The sequence below is a fragment of the Castanea sativa genome, chromosome 2 (assembly GCF_040712315.1).
Source record: "Castanea sativa cultivar Marrone di Chiusa Pesio chromosome 2, ASM4071231v1".
Lineage (NCBI taxonomy): Eukaryota > Viridiplantae > Streptophyta > Magnoliopsida > Fagales > Fagaceae > Castanea > Castanea sativa.
Window position 1 is genome coordinate 48,426,593 of NC_134014.1, and position 17,123 is coordinate 48,443,715.

General features: G+C 36.6%; 4 protein-coding genes across 4 annotated transcripts; 2 read left to right on the forward strand and 2 right to left on the reverse strand.

The window, feature by feature from the left end:
- The first annotated feature begins 2,963 nt into the window (after positions 1-2,963).
- LOC142626442 (laccase-11-like) lies at positions 2,964-5,900 on the forward strand. The gene is made up of 6 exons (XM_075800260.1): positions 2,964-3,185; positions 3,285-3,436; positions 3,543-3,787; positions 4,056-4,184; positions 4,275-5,198; positions 5,532-5,900. Exons 1-6 carry the CDS (start codon positions 3,087-3,089, stop codon positions 5,660-5,662), a joined length of 1,680 nt encoding a protein of 559 aa, XP_075656375.1. The 5' UTR covers positions 2,964-3,086; the 3' UTR covers positions 5,663-5,900.
- A 66-nt stretch (positions 5,901-5,966) lies between these two features.
- LOC142626443 (ultraviolet-B receptor UVR8) lies at positions 5,967-8,056 on the reverse strand. The gene is made up of 4 exons (XM_075800261.1): positions 7,687-8,056; positions 7,378-7,594; positions 6,781-7,099; positions 5,967-6,693 (listed from the first exon to the last, which is right to left on the reverse strand). The coding sequence occupies exons 1-4, from the start codon at positions 7,995-7,997 to the stop codon at positions 6,221-6,223; spliced, it is 1,320 nt and encodes a 439-aa protein (XP_075656376.1). The 5' UTR covers positions 7,998-8,056; the 3' UTR covers positions 5,967-6,220.
- A 1,064-nt stretch (positions 8,057-9,120) lies between these two features.
- On the forward strand, positions 9,121-14,469 carry LOC142626355 (putative glucose-6-phosphate 1-epimerase). The gene is made up of 10 exons (XM_075800177.1): positions 9,121-9,335; positions 9,450-9,560; positions 10,440-10,553; positions 11,100-11,151; positions 11,643-11,780; positions 12,030-12,128; positions 12,506-12,603; positions 13,616-13,723; positions 13,829-13,910; positions 14,212-14,469. The coding sequence occupies exons 1-10, from the start codon at positions 9,268-9,270 to the stop codon at positions 14,275-14,277; spliced, it is 936 nt and encodes a 311-aa protein (XP_075656292.1). The 5' UTR covers positions 9,121-9,267; the 3' UTR covers positions 14,278-14,469.
- On the reverse strand, positions 14,396-16,370 carry LOC142626354 (pentatricopeptide repeat-containing protein At5g66520). Its single transcript, XM_075800176.1, has one exon. It carries the CDS (start codon positions 16,368-16,370, stop codon positions 14,502-14,504), a length of 1,869 nt encoding a protein of 622 aa, XP_075656291.1. The 3' UTR covers positions 14,396-14,501.
- Between the last annotated feature and the right edge of the window lie 753 nt (positions 16,371-17,123).

Sequence of the window (17,123 nt, forward strand, 5' to 3'; positions counted from 1 at the left end):
ATCATTTGATCCAACTACCCTTCCAAATGAGAAAATGTTGGCTTAAGCGTTTACCATTAGCCTAGGCATTATAGAAGTAGAGCCCAACATCAACCTAGGTAACAAGTTGTCAATGATAAGTAAAAAAATAATGTAAGTGATAGACTCATTTAAGAATCAGTAATAACTTACCATTTAGATTTTGTTGTGAAAATGTTAGGCCTATACTATAGCACTACTCTATTATTAGATGTTATAAGTTACTCGAATTTTTCTCATGTTCTACAAGATTGCATTCTTCCAATTGGCTCTGATGTAGGACTAGACTTCATCAATTTAACTACAAAATGTTTACAAACTGGCATAGCAATGATTATGAATACAATTAGTATCACATCAACAACATTACTTTTTTGTTGTGTTTTACAGATTGATACATTAGTTTGTAAGTCTTATTAGTAAAATTTATAGTAGTTGTAGAATCATTTTAAATAAATTCCTTTGATCAATAAAAAAAAAAAAAATACACGAATCTTTTTTTGAATTATTTGTTTTTCTTTCCAAAAAACCAAAAATTGTAGTTAAATTTTCCCATAATTTAAAAATCAAATAAAATTCTCTCTATTATCAAGAAAAAAAAACACTTTTTAACTTTGAGTATAAATAAATAAATAAGGGAGTGTTTGGTTTGTGTTTTCAAACAACAATTTTCAGTTTTAAAACAATATTACACGTATTTCTACACATTTTTTCACCCACATGTATTTTCACAAATGTATTCAAACATCAATTTTCAGTTTTTATATATGTGTACCAAACGGGCCCTAAAAGTCAAACAACTTAACAAGAAAAGTCTGTTAAATACCGGGGGGAAATCAAAATAATTAACAAACATGTTTTAATTTCAAACAAAGTAAAAAACAATACACACCACATAGGCACACTTTGTCTCACAATGCACAACCACAGAAATGTGATGCCAAAATTTTTTTTATTGAGTTTTTTTTTTTAATCAATTTGAATTTTTGAAGGGCCAAGTGTAAGCGCACAATTGCACCTGGCCCCAAGAACAGTTACGGGCTCAGGCCCAATGAGCCTTAAACAATATGAATTTGTAGAGTGTGGGCTTGGAACCCAGGTTATAAGTGACTAAGGATTAAATGACAAGTCAAAGATTACTAACACTTGAAAACAACAAGGAATATGGTAAATCAACCTCCTCGAACGTAAGCTGAGAGTTGTTCTTATATTATCTTTTGCCCTCTTTTCTTTCTTTTTCTTTTTGATTACAAAAAAGTCAGTCCTCTTTTTCTGTTCTAGGTTGCTCCTTAAATACTCTTCTTTTTGATACTTTGTACCCGTGTTGCCCTCACTCCCCCTTAGCCTAGATATTTCTTTTCTCAGTGCCTTTGAATAGTAACCAGAAGTTTCCCTTCCACTGTTCAGGTGTCACTTCCCCATTAATGCGGCCAGGGTGGTAGGTGCAGGGTCTTTAATGCGGATGTGGCAGCCTTTACCTTTGGTATTTCCCTAACATCGGTGCTTCCAGGACATTCAAGGGTTCACCCCTTTTAACCATTGGTCTTGGCCGTGTCATTCCCCAACCTTTACCATGAAGTCTCTGGTCCTCCAGTGTCCGTCCGAGGAGAAATTCACCCTCGGCTGTACTCTCGGATCCTCGGCGTATGGGCCGACTCGTAGTACTAACAATTTTCAAACCCAAGAGCAGGTCGGCCTTCCTTAGCATGGCCCAAAGGCCCACATCCCCATCAGGGTCTTTTTACCCCCCACACCAAGTATACTTATTTTGTATAATCTTACATGTATATATAAAATATTTTCAAACTCCAGGGGGCCATGGCGTCTAGCTGTGGATCCGTCCTTGTTTGACAATATCTTCACCAAAACTTATCCACCAAGCCGCTTTCATGCTACTATATATCCAAAATCAAGTTGGCTTCAGAGTTATATCAGTCCAAATCAATGTTTAGGCTTAGATCCAGTAGGACCAGAACCATTACTTGCACTAGTTCATAGGGTTAGCAATATTAATTAGTTCTAGCTATCCTAGATTCCCATGTCTATATACACTTCATTTGTATAGCTTAATATGTTCAGTACAATAGAATACAACTATCAATTCTCCTTTTACACTTATATTATCAGAAAAGCGATGTGAGCTGCACTTTAGTTTGCCATGCATTATACCCACAGCCATAAGGCAATCTGTCAATGCATGCATATCTTAGCATACTAGCATGTTTTCTTTGAGAAATTAAGGAGATGACGCTTATGATCAATTATCAATGAACACAGTTATGTTATTTTATATATACACAGCATTGAATGGTTCTCTCATTTCTTTGCTTTAAGAATGCTATTCCTTCACCTTTGGCATTTCGTAATGGAATGGTAGGAAGCAAAATATGAAATTACTCTACCAAGCGGCTTAATAAATAAGAATATAGAGCTCCTTGCCAAGCAAAAACAGCCAAAAATTCAGGTGTAAAAGAAAGGACAGAAACGCTTATAAGTAAATTCTCTTCTGAATTATTTTTGTATAACGCAACAGTGGAAAGCGTGATTCTGATATTGCCAAGGATTCCAAGGGGAAAAACCCAATATAGAAACTAGTTTTCACTTCTCACCAACAGCAATAAGGCACTTTGAGAAGAATCTTTCCCTTGGATGCTAATACTGTGCAGTATCTTTATCCTAAATTGCATATTCCTTTTCCTTGAAGTTAAAGTTTATCCTCTATAATATTTGGTTGGCCTAATGTACCTCTCATGCCCACAATCTTCAACTATTTAAGTTTAAAAAATAAACAAAAACTAAGCTTCATGGTCCTGAAATCTTCTTCTTGGTTTAGAAATCTCAGCCTCTACGTCAGTCAATGGCCTGTGCAGTCTCTATCAGTATCTTGCTTACAAGCTTTGATGTACAACACCTTCACAATTCCTACCTAATCATCCACAACTGCTTCTCCTCTAACAAACTGATATCCAACCATTACCTCTATACATACATATATACACCTCAAATCATTACACCTCAGTGTCTCATCCATACAAACACTACACTAGAAACTTTTTTTGACTGGGAAAATGGCTGGAGTCTTATCTCTGTTCACTTTTCTTTTCCTTGGATTTCTTGGCTTAATTTCTTTTCCAGCTGAGGCTGCCATAAAGAAGTACCAATTTGATGTGAGTTGGAGCATCCATTTACATGGACAAAGTAGCATTTAGCCAGCTTTTCTATTGATGACAAAGTAACTTTTTTTTGTTGTTGTTGCATTTTATCAGATTCAAGTGAAGAATGTGAGCAGGTTGTGTCATGCAAAACCCATAGTAACTGTTAATGGGAGGTTCCCAGGGCCTACTATTTATGTTAGAGAGGGAGACAGAGTTCTTGTCAATGTGACAAACCATGCACGATATAACATGTCAATTCACTGGTAGGATAATTTCCTAACAACAACAGAACAAAACAATATAAAGTTTAGGATTTGTTTTTTTCCTACTTATCTCTTCTCTAAATGTCTCATTTGGTGATTGTTACAGGCATGGAATAAAACAATATCGAAATGGTTGGGCTGATGGGCCTGCTTACATTACACAGTGCCCAATTCAGACTGGGAGTAGCTATACTTACGACTTCAATGTAACAGGACAAAGGGGAACATTATGGTGGCATGCGCATATTCTTTGGCTAAGGGCTACAGTCTATGGTGCAATTGTGATCATGCCAAACCAAGGAACTCCGTTTCCTTTCCCACAGCCAAACAGGGAGGTTGAAATTCTGCTAGGTGAGTTTCAAGTAAAGATACTTTCATATATAAAACAACAAAAATCTTCTTAAAAATTTATGAGATTGTGTTTGAATAATATAATTAAATGATTAAATTTCTCATTTCCAAAAAACTTAAGTTTTTGAATAATCTATAATTTATCATGGTATCGGCGCATATGGTCTTGATTTTGAATTCTATCTTAAAAATCTTATGTGCAGTTTAAGCTTTTAAGATAATCAATAATTAATTAGATTATTTTCTATAATTTTTTTTTGTTCCGTAGGAGAATGGTGGCATTCTGATGTGGAAGAGGTTGTCAAGGAAGGCACAAACATGGGCTTGCCACCAAATATGTCAGATGCGCACACAATCAATGGAAAGCCAGGGCCGCTCTTTCCATGCGCTGAAAAACGTAAAAATACTCTGAGCCTTGTCACAAAATAAAGTTGTTACCATAAATTTATGGGCCTAATTAATTATCCTTTGGTTTTACTTGATTTAGATACTTTTGTAATGGAGGTTGAATTGGGCAAAACGTACTTGCTGAGGATCATCAACTCTGCCCTCAATGATGAGCTTTTCTTTGCTATTGCTGGTCATAACATGACAGTAGTGGAGGTTGATGCAGTTTACACAAAACCATTCACCACTAGTGCAATACTCATTGCACCTGGCCAGACCACAAATGTGCTGGTCCAAGCTAACCAAATCCCTGGCAGATACTTCATGGCCACTAGGCCTTTCATGGATGCTCCGCTTTCCATAGATAACAGAACAGCCACTGCAATACTTCAATACAAAGGCATTCCAAACACTGTCCTCCCTACTCTCCCTCAGTTGCCTTTATCCAATGACACAGAATTTGCTATAAGCTACAACAAGAAGCTGAGGAGCTTAAACTCTCCAAAATATCCTGCCAATGTTCCTCTCAAAGTTGATAGAAACCTCTTTTACACCATTGGTTTTGGCAAGAATTCTTGCCCAACATGCGTCAATGGAACCAAACTTATTGCTTCCTTGAATAATATCTCATTTGTGATGCCCCAAATTGCGCTTCTCCAAGCTCACTTCTCCAGCATTAAAGGAGTATATCGAGCTGATTTTCCTGACAAGCCTCCAACCCCTTTCAACTATACCGGTGCACCACTTACAGCTAATCTTGGCACTTCCACAGGCACGAGGGTTAGTAAGATTGCATTTAATTCTACAGTTGAGCTGGTATTACAAGACACCAATCTTCTAACGGTTGAGTCACATCCATTCCATCTCCATGGCTATAACTTCTTTGTTGTTGGGACGGGAATTGGGAATTTTGATCCTGCCAAAGATCCAGCTAAGTATAACTTGGTTGATCCTATGGAGAGAAATACAGTTGGAGTTCCCACTGGTGGTTGGACTGCTATTCGGTTCAGAGCTGATAATCCAGGTACTAATAATTTAGAGATACCATTTTTTTTAACAATTTTCTTCACAACTGCTAAATTAACATACTATGATTAGTGCTAACAAAAGTGGTGTTAGTGATCGGCCATATGAAAGTGATATAATTCAATCACAACTTGTTATGTCAATCGTTATGAAAAAGATTGTTAAATTTTTTTTCCTTACCATTACTAGGTAAAAAGTTCTATCTAAAATGCATATTCTTTAATTTTCATCCTACTTGATTAACTTGAGGGGGAACATTTTTGTTTTTGTTCAGAAATGTTCAAACTAAACTTAGAAACCTTGTACTAATGTTCCTTTTGCGACTGTTTAGGTGTTTGGTTTATGCATTGTCATTTGGAGCTCCACACTGGTTGGGGCTTGAAAACGGCATTTGTGGTAGAAGATGGCCCCGGACAAGATCAATCCGTTCTACCTCCGCCCAAGGATCTTCCACCATGCTAGCTGCTGTAAAGTTCCGCAAAAAAATCAGGGGTGCTTTTTATGTAAAATATATTTTATGTGGGAACTAAATTCTGCGTTTGTCCTGCAAAAGTCGCAGGTTTCTTTGTTGAGTACAACATGAGGAAAGATAAAAAGAAATGGTTTAAAATTTGTTTGGAAACTCTAAATGTAACATATTCCAACTAATGTATTATAAATACTTATTTTATTTTATTGTAATGGATCTTTGCTCTAAAAATATGTCTGCTCTTATCTGAAATTGGTCACCCCCCTCCCTCCCCAACTCTTTTTCTGTCCTTCAACATTTGAGAAGAGAAGCATGATATTATTACAAGTCAGTTTAAATATGTAGCTGTAGAAAACCACTCTTGAATGAGTAATTTAATGTGATTGAATTAGTTCGCGGTAGAAGCTGGTAAATCATCTCAAGTTGGCATCTCCGCTTCAAAAGCAGAACTAGCGTCCTCATAATGATCACCTGGTTTGCCAAAGTTGAAAACCAAATGGCAGATATTGAAAGAGCAAAACGGCAGAAATAATTCAACTACAGAGACTACATCATTCTGCAATCAACACTAGATTATGATCAAAGCCGGAAACAACTTGTAAAACCTCACAGCCTTCTAAAGAGTCCAGTAAAATTGGCTCAGCCTCATCACAGGAGCTTCCTAATCCAAGTCTGCCATTCTTACCACAGCCCCAGACCCACACTTCTCCTTTAGATGTGAGAACAATGGAATGTACACGCCCTCCTGACACTGAGACAGGAATTTCCTCAGCCAATCCTTCAACCACCAATGGCACATTCGATGGCCCTGTCCTTCCAAGCTGAGAACTCTGATTCCATCCCCACGAAACTATACTTGTTTCATCTCCTGATACAACCCGGCAAATTGCCAAAGAATGTCCAAGCCCTGATGCTATAGACAAAGGAACAGAGCTTATGTCAACTGGCAACATTCCCAAATCTTGCTTTACTCTGCCCAACTGACCATACACATTGCTCCCACAGCTCAACAGGGTGCCATTACCTGAAATTAATGAATTAGAACATATATGCATGCATATAGATACATCCCCAACATGCACATAAATTCAATACAACTAGTATTACTTACGGCAAAGAACTAAGGAATGATCAAGCCCGCAAGAAATGTCAACAACTTCAACACCATGTAGTTCTTCCACTAAACATGGGTCCCAGACTATTGGCATGTCTTTTTCCTTCTCAATTCCTTCTAAAACCAACTTCTCAGCAACTTCAAATGCTGAGCTTGAGAGTTGTCCATTGTTTTCAGATATACCAGCATTCGACTCCAAAGGAGACTTCTCGAAAGATTCCCTAACCTTTCCCAACCTAGCATCGGCTGAATAACCCCAGCCAAACAATTTCCCATCCTCAGTCAGTGCAAGCGCATGCCCCCAACCAAATGACACCTACCAAAGCAAGAACCACTCAAGGCTTCAATAAAAAATTCAAAATTTCATTTATGCCAATTTCAATTTGTTGGTCATTTGCAACATCAGAACACTCATTAAGCTGACAAGTTGTGATTGTAGTAACATTACTTTAATACATAGACCCTTAGTCCCTTACTAACACCGCTTCCACTTTTATCATGCATCGCTCACAATAGACTGATAGAGTATGTTTGAAAAAAAAAAAAGTTGCATTTTTAATTTGTAGGCAAGTATAGACAAAGAAAAGAGGCCACCTTGGCAATCTTTTCTCCTGAAAGTGCTTCAACTCTGGAAGGCACAACAGCCTCGATGATACCTTTTCCAAGACCAAGCTGTCCACGCTTAGACTTTCCCCACACCCACAAAGACCCATCATCTCCAATAGCAGCAGAAACGACCCCAGATGCAAAGGCAGCACAAACATTCACTTTATCCAACCCTTCTACTCTCTTTGGCTCATTCCATGAATCCCTGCTAATAATAACTCAAAAATCAGCTCCAACTTTCATCAAAATCATATATTCATGACACACTCTGAGAGAGAGAGAAGGATTGATAACAACCTGGGATCAAGAGAGCCACGGCCGAGCTGGGCTTCGTTGTTTCGGCCCCAAGCCCAAAGTTGGGCTTGAGAAGTGAGAGCCAAGGAGTGGTAGTGTCCAGCAGCAACACTTGTTACATCGGAGGGGAGGCCAGGGACTCGTGTGGGCTCGTAGGCGTCGCCACCGTGACCCGTCGTTGATGTGGGCAGTCCCACCGCACCTTGGCTCCCATCTCCAAAACTCATCACTACAGCACTGCTCATCCATCTCCTGAGACCTTGGAGTTTCAGCTCAACCCTTGTAGTAATCGATTGTCCGACCAATTTTAACATTTACAGATTTTTTTTACTTTTCTTTCTTTCTTCTGTTAACACAATTTCAATGGAGGAGTAATTTCGAAGGCTCAATTCAATTCAGCCTTGCTTCGCTTCTTTATGGGCTGAGGTTACCGTGGATAAATACGGGCTTGGGCCTTGTATTGCCTGATAAATAAATAAAATGCTTAATGGCCGCCCGCACTTTTTAAAATGAAAAAGATATTAGAAAAAAAAAATTATTATTATTATTGGTGTCTCTAACTTTTGTGTCATTGTTATTTTGGTCTATTGAGTATAACATTTTGCATTTAACACAATCAGCTTTAAAATCACTCTCAATGTGAGGCTTTTGTCATAATTTGTTAACTAAAAACCATTAAGTCAATAATTATTATCTTATTATATATATATATCCTCTCACATTGTGTGGATTCTATAGCTATACATGACACTTGCTATGAGAATGATGATATATATACTTAATGTATGATATTTTTCCTCGTAGCACAAACATTGGTTATTTGAAACAACTAGCTCTTTTAGTATACTTATAAGTTATAACATTAATGATTACATATAGTCACTAATGTAGATTGTGCAACATCAAGTGTAACATACATATAAAGAAATCAATTATTTTGTATGCATATTTTTCAAAATTTTAGGTTTAAGTCTCTTTTTCTAGGGGATATTTGAAAATTTTATAATTGAAAATGTGAGATTTAAATTCTGAACATCTCTATTGAAAGTATTTAGAGATATTAGTTCAATTATAAAGCTCTTTTGCCTCTTGGCAAAAGAAAATAATAATAACAATAATATCTAGTTATCTACTACACTTCCCTATTTTGTTATTGTTATTTATATTTTAAGGGTCAAACTAAACAACTATTCAAAATTTAAGATGTTAATTATAAATTTTTTAATACCTAAATTGATAACAACCCTCTTTCTTTAAAAAAAAATTAATTAATAAAATGATAACAACCTAAAAGGGTTTTTTTATATGAAAAAAACAATCGGGAAATAAGAATAACAACCAACAATGGCTGGAAATGTGTTTTATAAATATGAAAAAGAAAAAGAATATCCGAATTTTGAGAAGCATAAATAAGAGTATACAACCAGAACGGCCCATATGACCATAACCATTTTAGTGATAGGAAGGACAGTTGAAGAGACACACTCGTACTGACTGTCTGTCTGAGTTAGTTGTTTTATTGTTTGTGTCAAATAAATTAGTTTTGTGTGGCACAGCCACTGACACCTAGTATTTTTATACAAGATGGCAATGGTTTCAATGGCATTCTCGCTCCCTTCCTTAACTCCTCCTAAATTTCGCCGAGTCAACAGGTTAGATAGTGATAGTTCCTCTCTCTTTATTGTCTGTTCAATTCGCATGTACCCTTTTGAGGAATCCCATATATTATATATTGAAAATAAATTGTAATTGGATATTTGGAACAGGTATTCGAGAGGTATGGCATATGCAAGTGTGAGTAAAGAAGCGTTAGGAGTGCGAGTGACAGAAGGAGAAGGCAACTTGCCTAAGGTTGTGCTCACTTCTGCCGGGGGTAGGTGCGTATTCTTCTACTATCCTTTATCTACTGTTCATCTATTAACTACTAGGAAGTGATCCTGTCTCGTTTTAAATTTTGATGTTTTAGAAGAATGTGCTACAATAAAAGATAATCTAGTTATTGGGTTCTAAGTTCTAACTCAAATGTCCAAGTCTTTTCATTTGTGAAAGTAAGGTGGAGGTATTGGGTTCAAGACCTATCCAGTGCATGAAAAAAAAAATCTCACCATGTGGTTGACGTTCACACACACTTTAGTCTGTTGTTGCTCATTCTATTGGTTTTTCTTTAATCAATTAAACAAAGTATAGATTGTTTTGTTAATTACAAGTGCAATAGGTAGCTGTGGAGGTAACCCAGGAACCTTGTAGTTGATCAGAGTTTCATAAGATCGTTTAATTAGCAGGAGTTATTATTTTGTGGAGTCAAAAAGGAAGAAGATGTGGATGTTTTGCTATTTACTATGGATCTTGGAATTGAAAGTAAGATATGGGTTCTTGGGGTGGGGGTGGGGCGGGGGTGTGGGAACTGATGTTTTTCACTCATAAGATTGGTGAAGCCAAATTATAATTGGAGACTATAAATTAAGTTGTTCTTCTTAAGGATGTTGTGTGTCATGCAATATTATGCCACCTTCATATGGAGTAGAGTCAACTTTATTTTAGATCTGCTGACGCTTCTGGGTCTCCTGGTTGTTGGTAGTTTCACCATTTACAAAAGTTTTCCCATTGAGTAACTGGCATTGGGAAATTAAGATATGAATTTTTCATATTGCAAAAAAAGAAAAAAGAAAAAGGATTTTGTAATTAGTGTTACGTTGAGTCTTTTACAATAGCAAATGCATATATGCACTGTGACAGTTGATTGAAATTTCTTGCAGCGAGGCTGATATATACTTATATGGAGGTTGTGTCACATCCTGGAAAGTTGCAAATGGCAAGGACCTCCTTTTTGTTCGGCCAGATGCTGTATTTAATAAGAAAAAACCAATCAGGTATGCCTTCTTGCCACTCTCATATGTTGCACTCCGGTTACTTTGCCTGCACCTTTCACACTTCTTTGCTCCATTTTATAGTTAGTCAGCATATCAGTTAATGATTCAAGTATTTGTTATATTTGATTTTTTACTACCTTCCAATAACTAAAGTTTCCTTTGTTAAGCTTTGTCTGTTGGGCTTTAGTTGTGACCTCAGGTTAGGAGGCACATGTTGAAGGCAGTTGACTTAATCTAATGAATTTGTGAGGTATACTGAATTGGAAAGAATAACCAAAATAGGAGTTCATAGACAAGCATCATTTGGAGGGCAGGGCATTACAAATTTATTTATTTATTTTTATTAAAAAACCTCCATTTAAATCCTATATCTTTTGGCATATAAGGGAAATTCTTAAGACAGAAGAGGATTTGAGTCCTATGTCATTCAAAGTTTTAAGATATAAGAAATTTCTGTTATTTACTTATTATGAAGCATGTATTGAATCTTATTATTGCCTAAAAGCTTAGGATTTACAGAAACTGATTATGTTTCTCTTGGGATAGTGGTGGCCTTCCACATTGTTTCCCTCAGTTTGGACCTGGCCCAATACAGCAGGTATGGCCTTCTATTATTGTTCCTGTCCCTATTACCTATCATCCATATTATTTGCCTGCATCCCATATTATATTGGTTCATATCTGAAATAAGAAAGTATGTTGTATGAGTTCATTTGATTTCTAATGAGCTATTGAGCACATGATTTTGAGGCAAGAAATGAATACCTTTGGTTTTACTACTGCCAACACTTCACATGGGCCAGGGCCATCAGTAAAACTTTCCATAAAATTTATTGCTGTATGGATAATTTGCCAAAAGTATATCTTAGCAATGATAGAAGTTATAATCTAGCCAAAAGTGATGGATGATTGAACTCTCCCCTTTCTATTCATTCCTGTGAAAGCACAAAGAGGTGTCTCTTCGCTCTAGCAAAAAAATAAAATAGAAGAGAGTCTCTTTGAAACCTTTCTAGTATTTTCCAATCATATTCTTAATTCCAGTCTTCTAATATTTTTTTTAACCCCTGGAGATGTTTATGTAATTAACAGCATGGATTTGCAAGGAATTCGGATTGGTCCATTGTTGATTCTGGAAACGTGGAAGGAAATCCTGTTATAACTCTAGAACTAAAGGATGGTCCTTACAGTCGTTCCATGTGGGATTTTAGCTTTCAAGCTTTATACAAGGTCAGTTGGTCACTTCCCTCTTAAGAAAATATTGTTCAGCTAGGTGACACCGATAAGTCATATACAAGTTCAGTTGGTTTGTTGTTAACTGCCTAAACAAAAGTAATTTAACGCCTTAATGGAATGTGGCTAACTAATATCTTTGGTTTCATGTCATGGTATTAGTAAGTTTTTTATTGCTTTGGTAATAATTCATTTTGTGTAATGTATTTTTGTGAATATAACTTATAAATGCTTAATTCTTTTCAGGTCATTCTAAATACAAAAAGCCTTTCCACCGAACTAACAATTACAAATACAGACAATAAGCCATTTTCATTTTCTACTGCCTTGCATTCATACTTCCATGTAAGTATAATCTTTCGTGCTCAAGAGATCCATTTATCATTCTGGTGTAACCAAAACAAGATTTCATTTTGACACATGGTTAATATGTATACTTAATTTACTTTTAATGATGAAGGCATGATTTTAGGAATTATTTATTGAGGAAAATTAAGTAAGGTATCTGAAACTAATTGGAAACTGTTGCTGATAAGTAGTGAAGAGTAAAGGTAAAAATTGCAAGTAAGAAGATAAGAGAGTTTGCTAGATGATTTCACTTTGAGATTATTAAAATGACTAGGAAATGTTGTCTTTAACATACATGGTAATTGTGAAATTAATTGCTACTTAGCAAAATAAAATTCAAATAAATAAGAATAATTTTCACCACTGTTGTGCAGGCTTCTGTAACAGGGGCATCAGTGAAAGGTTTGAAAGGGTGCAAAACTCTGAATAAAGATCCAGATCCAAAGAATCCCCTGGAGGGCAAGGAAGAAAGGTCTGTATCATTTTCATTTAATGAACTGTTTATAGTCCATTAAGAAGGAGAATGAAATAAAGGTGCCTTGTTTTTCTTTAGTAATTGGCTGGGCTAAAGAAGGTAGACAGGCAGTTAGGCAGTATGATATTGTACCATGTTTCATGTACTCGGATATGCGGGTTGATTCTAAATGTGTTTCTCTTGCAAATCTAAAATTTCTAGAAGAGGTAATCAATTATCATCGTATCATCTTTTCCCTTTACTTTTTTTTTATTTTTTTTTATTTTTTTTTTACCTTAGGATAAAATGAAGTTTCTGCAGAGGCATCTAGTTGAAAACATCTTTTGCCTAAATGAGTTCCATTGTCATACGTGATACCACAACGATGTTCATAACTCATGAAAATTTATAATTTTGTCCACACTAAAAATTGTCCCAAAAGATTAAGCAATTAGGAAATAGTGAATTTAATCATTTAAATATAATTCTAATACTCTCCATTGCATGTGGGCCCACACTCCCCCTTAATAAATGGGCCCCAACATGTGGAAATTTTAAATTTTTATATAGGAGGTAAAGTGAAGATAGGATTAGAACTCAAGACCAACTGCTCTAATACTATGATAAATTGTTGATTAGCCCGAAAGTTTAATCTGTTAGGAAATGGTGAATTTAATCATTAAAACATAATTCTAACATATATATGTTTATCTAATCTAAAATTTGAGCTTCATTTTGGATATTAGTCAATAAAATCTTGTCTTTTGATATTTCATGAAAAAAAAAATGTTTCATATATTTTACTATGGTTTTCAAATTATTGTTTAAATAAAATGTCCACAAACATGCAGAATGGTGCATACCCTTGCCTATGAAGTGGAATATTAGTGAGATTATTACCTATCAAAAAATTATTGTGAACATCATTTGAAACTGCTGAGGGAAGTATGATTGTTCATCCTTACATTATGCTGCAATTTCTTATTGAATCTTTTAAAAGGCTCTTCTTCTGACATTCTTAATGACACAGGGATGTGGTCACTTTTCCTGGATTTGTAGATTGTGTCTACCTGGATGCACCTAATGAATTGCAACTTGATAATGGCTTGGGTGATATAATATCTATCAGGAACACAAAGTGAGTTGAAAACCTTATTTGATGCTTTAACAGTGGTTTCACTGAGATCTGCCATCATTATTTCTTTTTTTCATATTTTTGGCATTCTGGTTCCTACGCATGCAGTTGGAAGGATGCTGTTTTGTGGAACCCATACCTGCAGATGGAAGCTTGCTACAAAGATTTTGTCTGTGTTGAAAATGCACAGGTAATAAACAACCATATTCCTTTCTGAAGTTAACTACCTAGACTTGATAAGAGAAAAAAAAAACCTGTATCTTTCTTGTTGATAATGACTCATGGGCTTGACGATGAATTAAACTAGCCAGTTCAATCAGCAGACTGGCGATTGGAAGATAGCATCTACAATGACTTTATCAACTTTTTCTTTATCATCCAGCAACAAACTGTTCTGCTGATTGAACAATCTTTAAAGGCTGTTCCTGATGCGTGAGGTCTTATTGAATATCTGTCCTGATTTGTTTTTCCTTTTTTCATGGTCCCTTCAGATTGGAAATGTCCAGCTAGAGCCTGAACAATCTTGGACAGCCACACAGCATCTTAGCATTGGTTGAAGTGTACCTGAGCACTGGTGTTAAATTTTGTAGAACTAATCCAAAAAATAATGTCTTTGAGTTTTGATTTGAGTTTTGCAAATCTTTCCAGCTTTAAAAAGAAAACAATTTGGCTTGTCCAAGAATCTTAATAATTTCATATCAAATTATGTATCTATATTGGAATTCTATACACTACAAATTCCATGAGCATGATGCAGTTGACAATCTCTCTCTCTCTCTCTCTACCAGTAATCTCTACAAGAGCATTTCCCTTCCCTGAAAAGGTGGAAGCGAGTCCTGTCCCGCACAATAATCTCCCTCGCATAAATCTTGGATATAAGCTTTAAAACGGTATGACAGTCCTCACACACCCGAAGGTTCTTAAAAATCCGGATAGTTGTCTCTGGTTTAGTTCTGATTAGCCCAAATGCAATAGCCAGCTTCTCGCTATGCTGCTGGATTGCTCTTTCTTTCTCCTCCTCATCTAGGTCAAGTAATAAATCCCCTGTTGCAGGTTTATACCCATCTTGTTGTAGTTTCTCTGCAATCTGGTTCCACATCTTATAAATCTCATCCATCTGTGGATGGGATGCATCTCCAGCTAAAAATTCATGGATTATCCCATTAAGGCTGATTGCACTGCACCCTGGAAGTTTTGAAACTCCCTGGTTTTTCATCCGGCTTCGTACTTGGACTGCCTGGTCCCATTCCCCATCTGCAGCATGAATGCTTGCCAGGTGAATATACCGGCCACCATGTGCAGGGTCAACTTCAATCAGGATTTTCCCTATTTGCTTCCCTAACTCAAGATGTCCATGAATCCGGCATGCATTGAGCAGTGCCCCCCAAATTGCAGGATTTGGATTTAAGGGCATTTTCTCAATTAGCTCTTTTGCTTCCAGAAGCAAACCAGCTCTGCCTAGAAGGTCTACCATGCACCCATAATGCTCTATTGTTGGGTTTAATTTATAATCTGTCATCATGGTCTTGAACAACAATTTACCCTCATCAACCAGCCCTGCATGACTACATGCAGTCAAAATTGCTGTGAAGGTTATCGAGTTTGGCTTGATTCCTGCTTTCTGCATCTTCATAAACCAATCAAGAGCTTCTTGTCCCTGCCCATGTATTGCAAAACCATTAATTATTGCCGTCCATGCAGAGATACTTTGCTTCTCTAGTTTTCTGAAAACTTTTAGTGCTTCATCCATGTCACCACACTTGACATACATGTCTATAAGAACACAACCCAGGATTGGATCAATTTCGATTCCATTCTTGTCTATATAGGTGTGAATCCATCTGCCTTCATCCAATGATCCAAGACGTGCACATGCTGAAAGTGAGCTTACCAGTGCTACATTGTCGGGTTTGATGCTTGCAACTTGCATTTCATGAAAAAGCTTAAGAGCTTCCTTGTTCAGGTTTGCCCCAACAAAGCCAGAGATCATTGCCGTCCATGAGATCACATTCTTTACAGGCATATCTTTGAAAAATTTACAAGCTGTATCTATGTCACCAGATTTTGTATACCCATCAATCATTGAGTTCCAAGAAACAATGTCTTGGTGGGGGAGCCTGTCAAAGAGGAGATGTGCAGATTTAATGCTGCCAGAGATGGCATAAACATGAAGCAAGGAATTTGTGGCGTAAATGTCCAAGCCAAACCCTGTTTTTATGATGTGAGCATGGATTTGTTGGGTTTCTTCCAAGGCTGACATACGGGAACATGCTTTGAGCAGGAAAGGGAATGTGTAAGCATTGTGTGGGGCTGAATGACATAGCATTTGATGGTACAGAAACAGGGCTTCTTTTGGTTCATTGCTGTTTGAGTATCCTCTTATCATGGTGTTCCACATGAAAGTATTGCGTCTGCTGATTCTGTCAAAAACCTTCCGAGCATATATTAAGTTTCCAAAATCCAGTGAGGTGCTGAAAGTTAGAAGCCTGCTTACTGGAATAGGGTCTATAATGAGACCTGTTTTGTAAATGTGAGCATGAATCTGCTTTAGTTCCATCATATTTGTACATCTTTCAAGCAGAGACAGCGTCTGTGCTACATTTGATTCGAAGGTGAGCTGATTTGGCAGATTCAACAAAATAGGGGCCATTGAATTTTTGATTAGTGAAAAACTTGTAACAGACTCAGAGTGAGAAGATAATGAGAACATGTGGAATCGTCTCTTGTGGCTTTAACTTCTTCAGGAATTTGGATAAGGTTCCTGATATTTGACAGGAATATTCTTTTCTTTATTTGTAGGGTTACTTTTTGCTGGTCCCATTGTCATCGTCATCAGCTATTGCAGCTGAAGCTTTTTTACATATTTCATAAATTGTGGTGCTCTTGTTTGGACAGAAGCCCTTCTCTGATTGGAATTGTAATTTTCCTCATCATTAAATGCATCTCAAATTCACCTCCATTCACTTTAAGAACCTGAACACGGTCAGATAATTCTGCTTCATCATCTTTTTCTTTTCTCTTGAAAGTAAATCTGCTTCATCCTTAGCATCACATGCAACATGAACAAATTATTGCTGGCTAGCTGCCTGTCTATAAGAGTGAAACAATAAATTTGGGCCATACAAGGGTAGAGATGATGGCCGGTGATATTATGGGTATTCTCTCTTTCAACTCGATTGCCTAGGCTTAACAACATTTGAAACAGAAGCTTTTGATGATGACCATTTTTAAGAGGGCTATGATTCTAAACACTCATTTATTAGACAGCTTTGACTACAATGAGAAGCCCCCTCGACAAGTTAATGACTCCAAATTTTTAATTGATCAAAGTTGCTGGTACTGAACTAGAGAACTACAAGAGATGCTTGCAGAAACATAGTGATGCAGAGATTTACTAAAATGA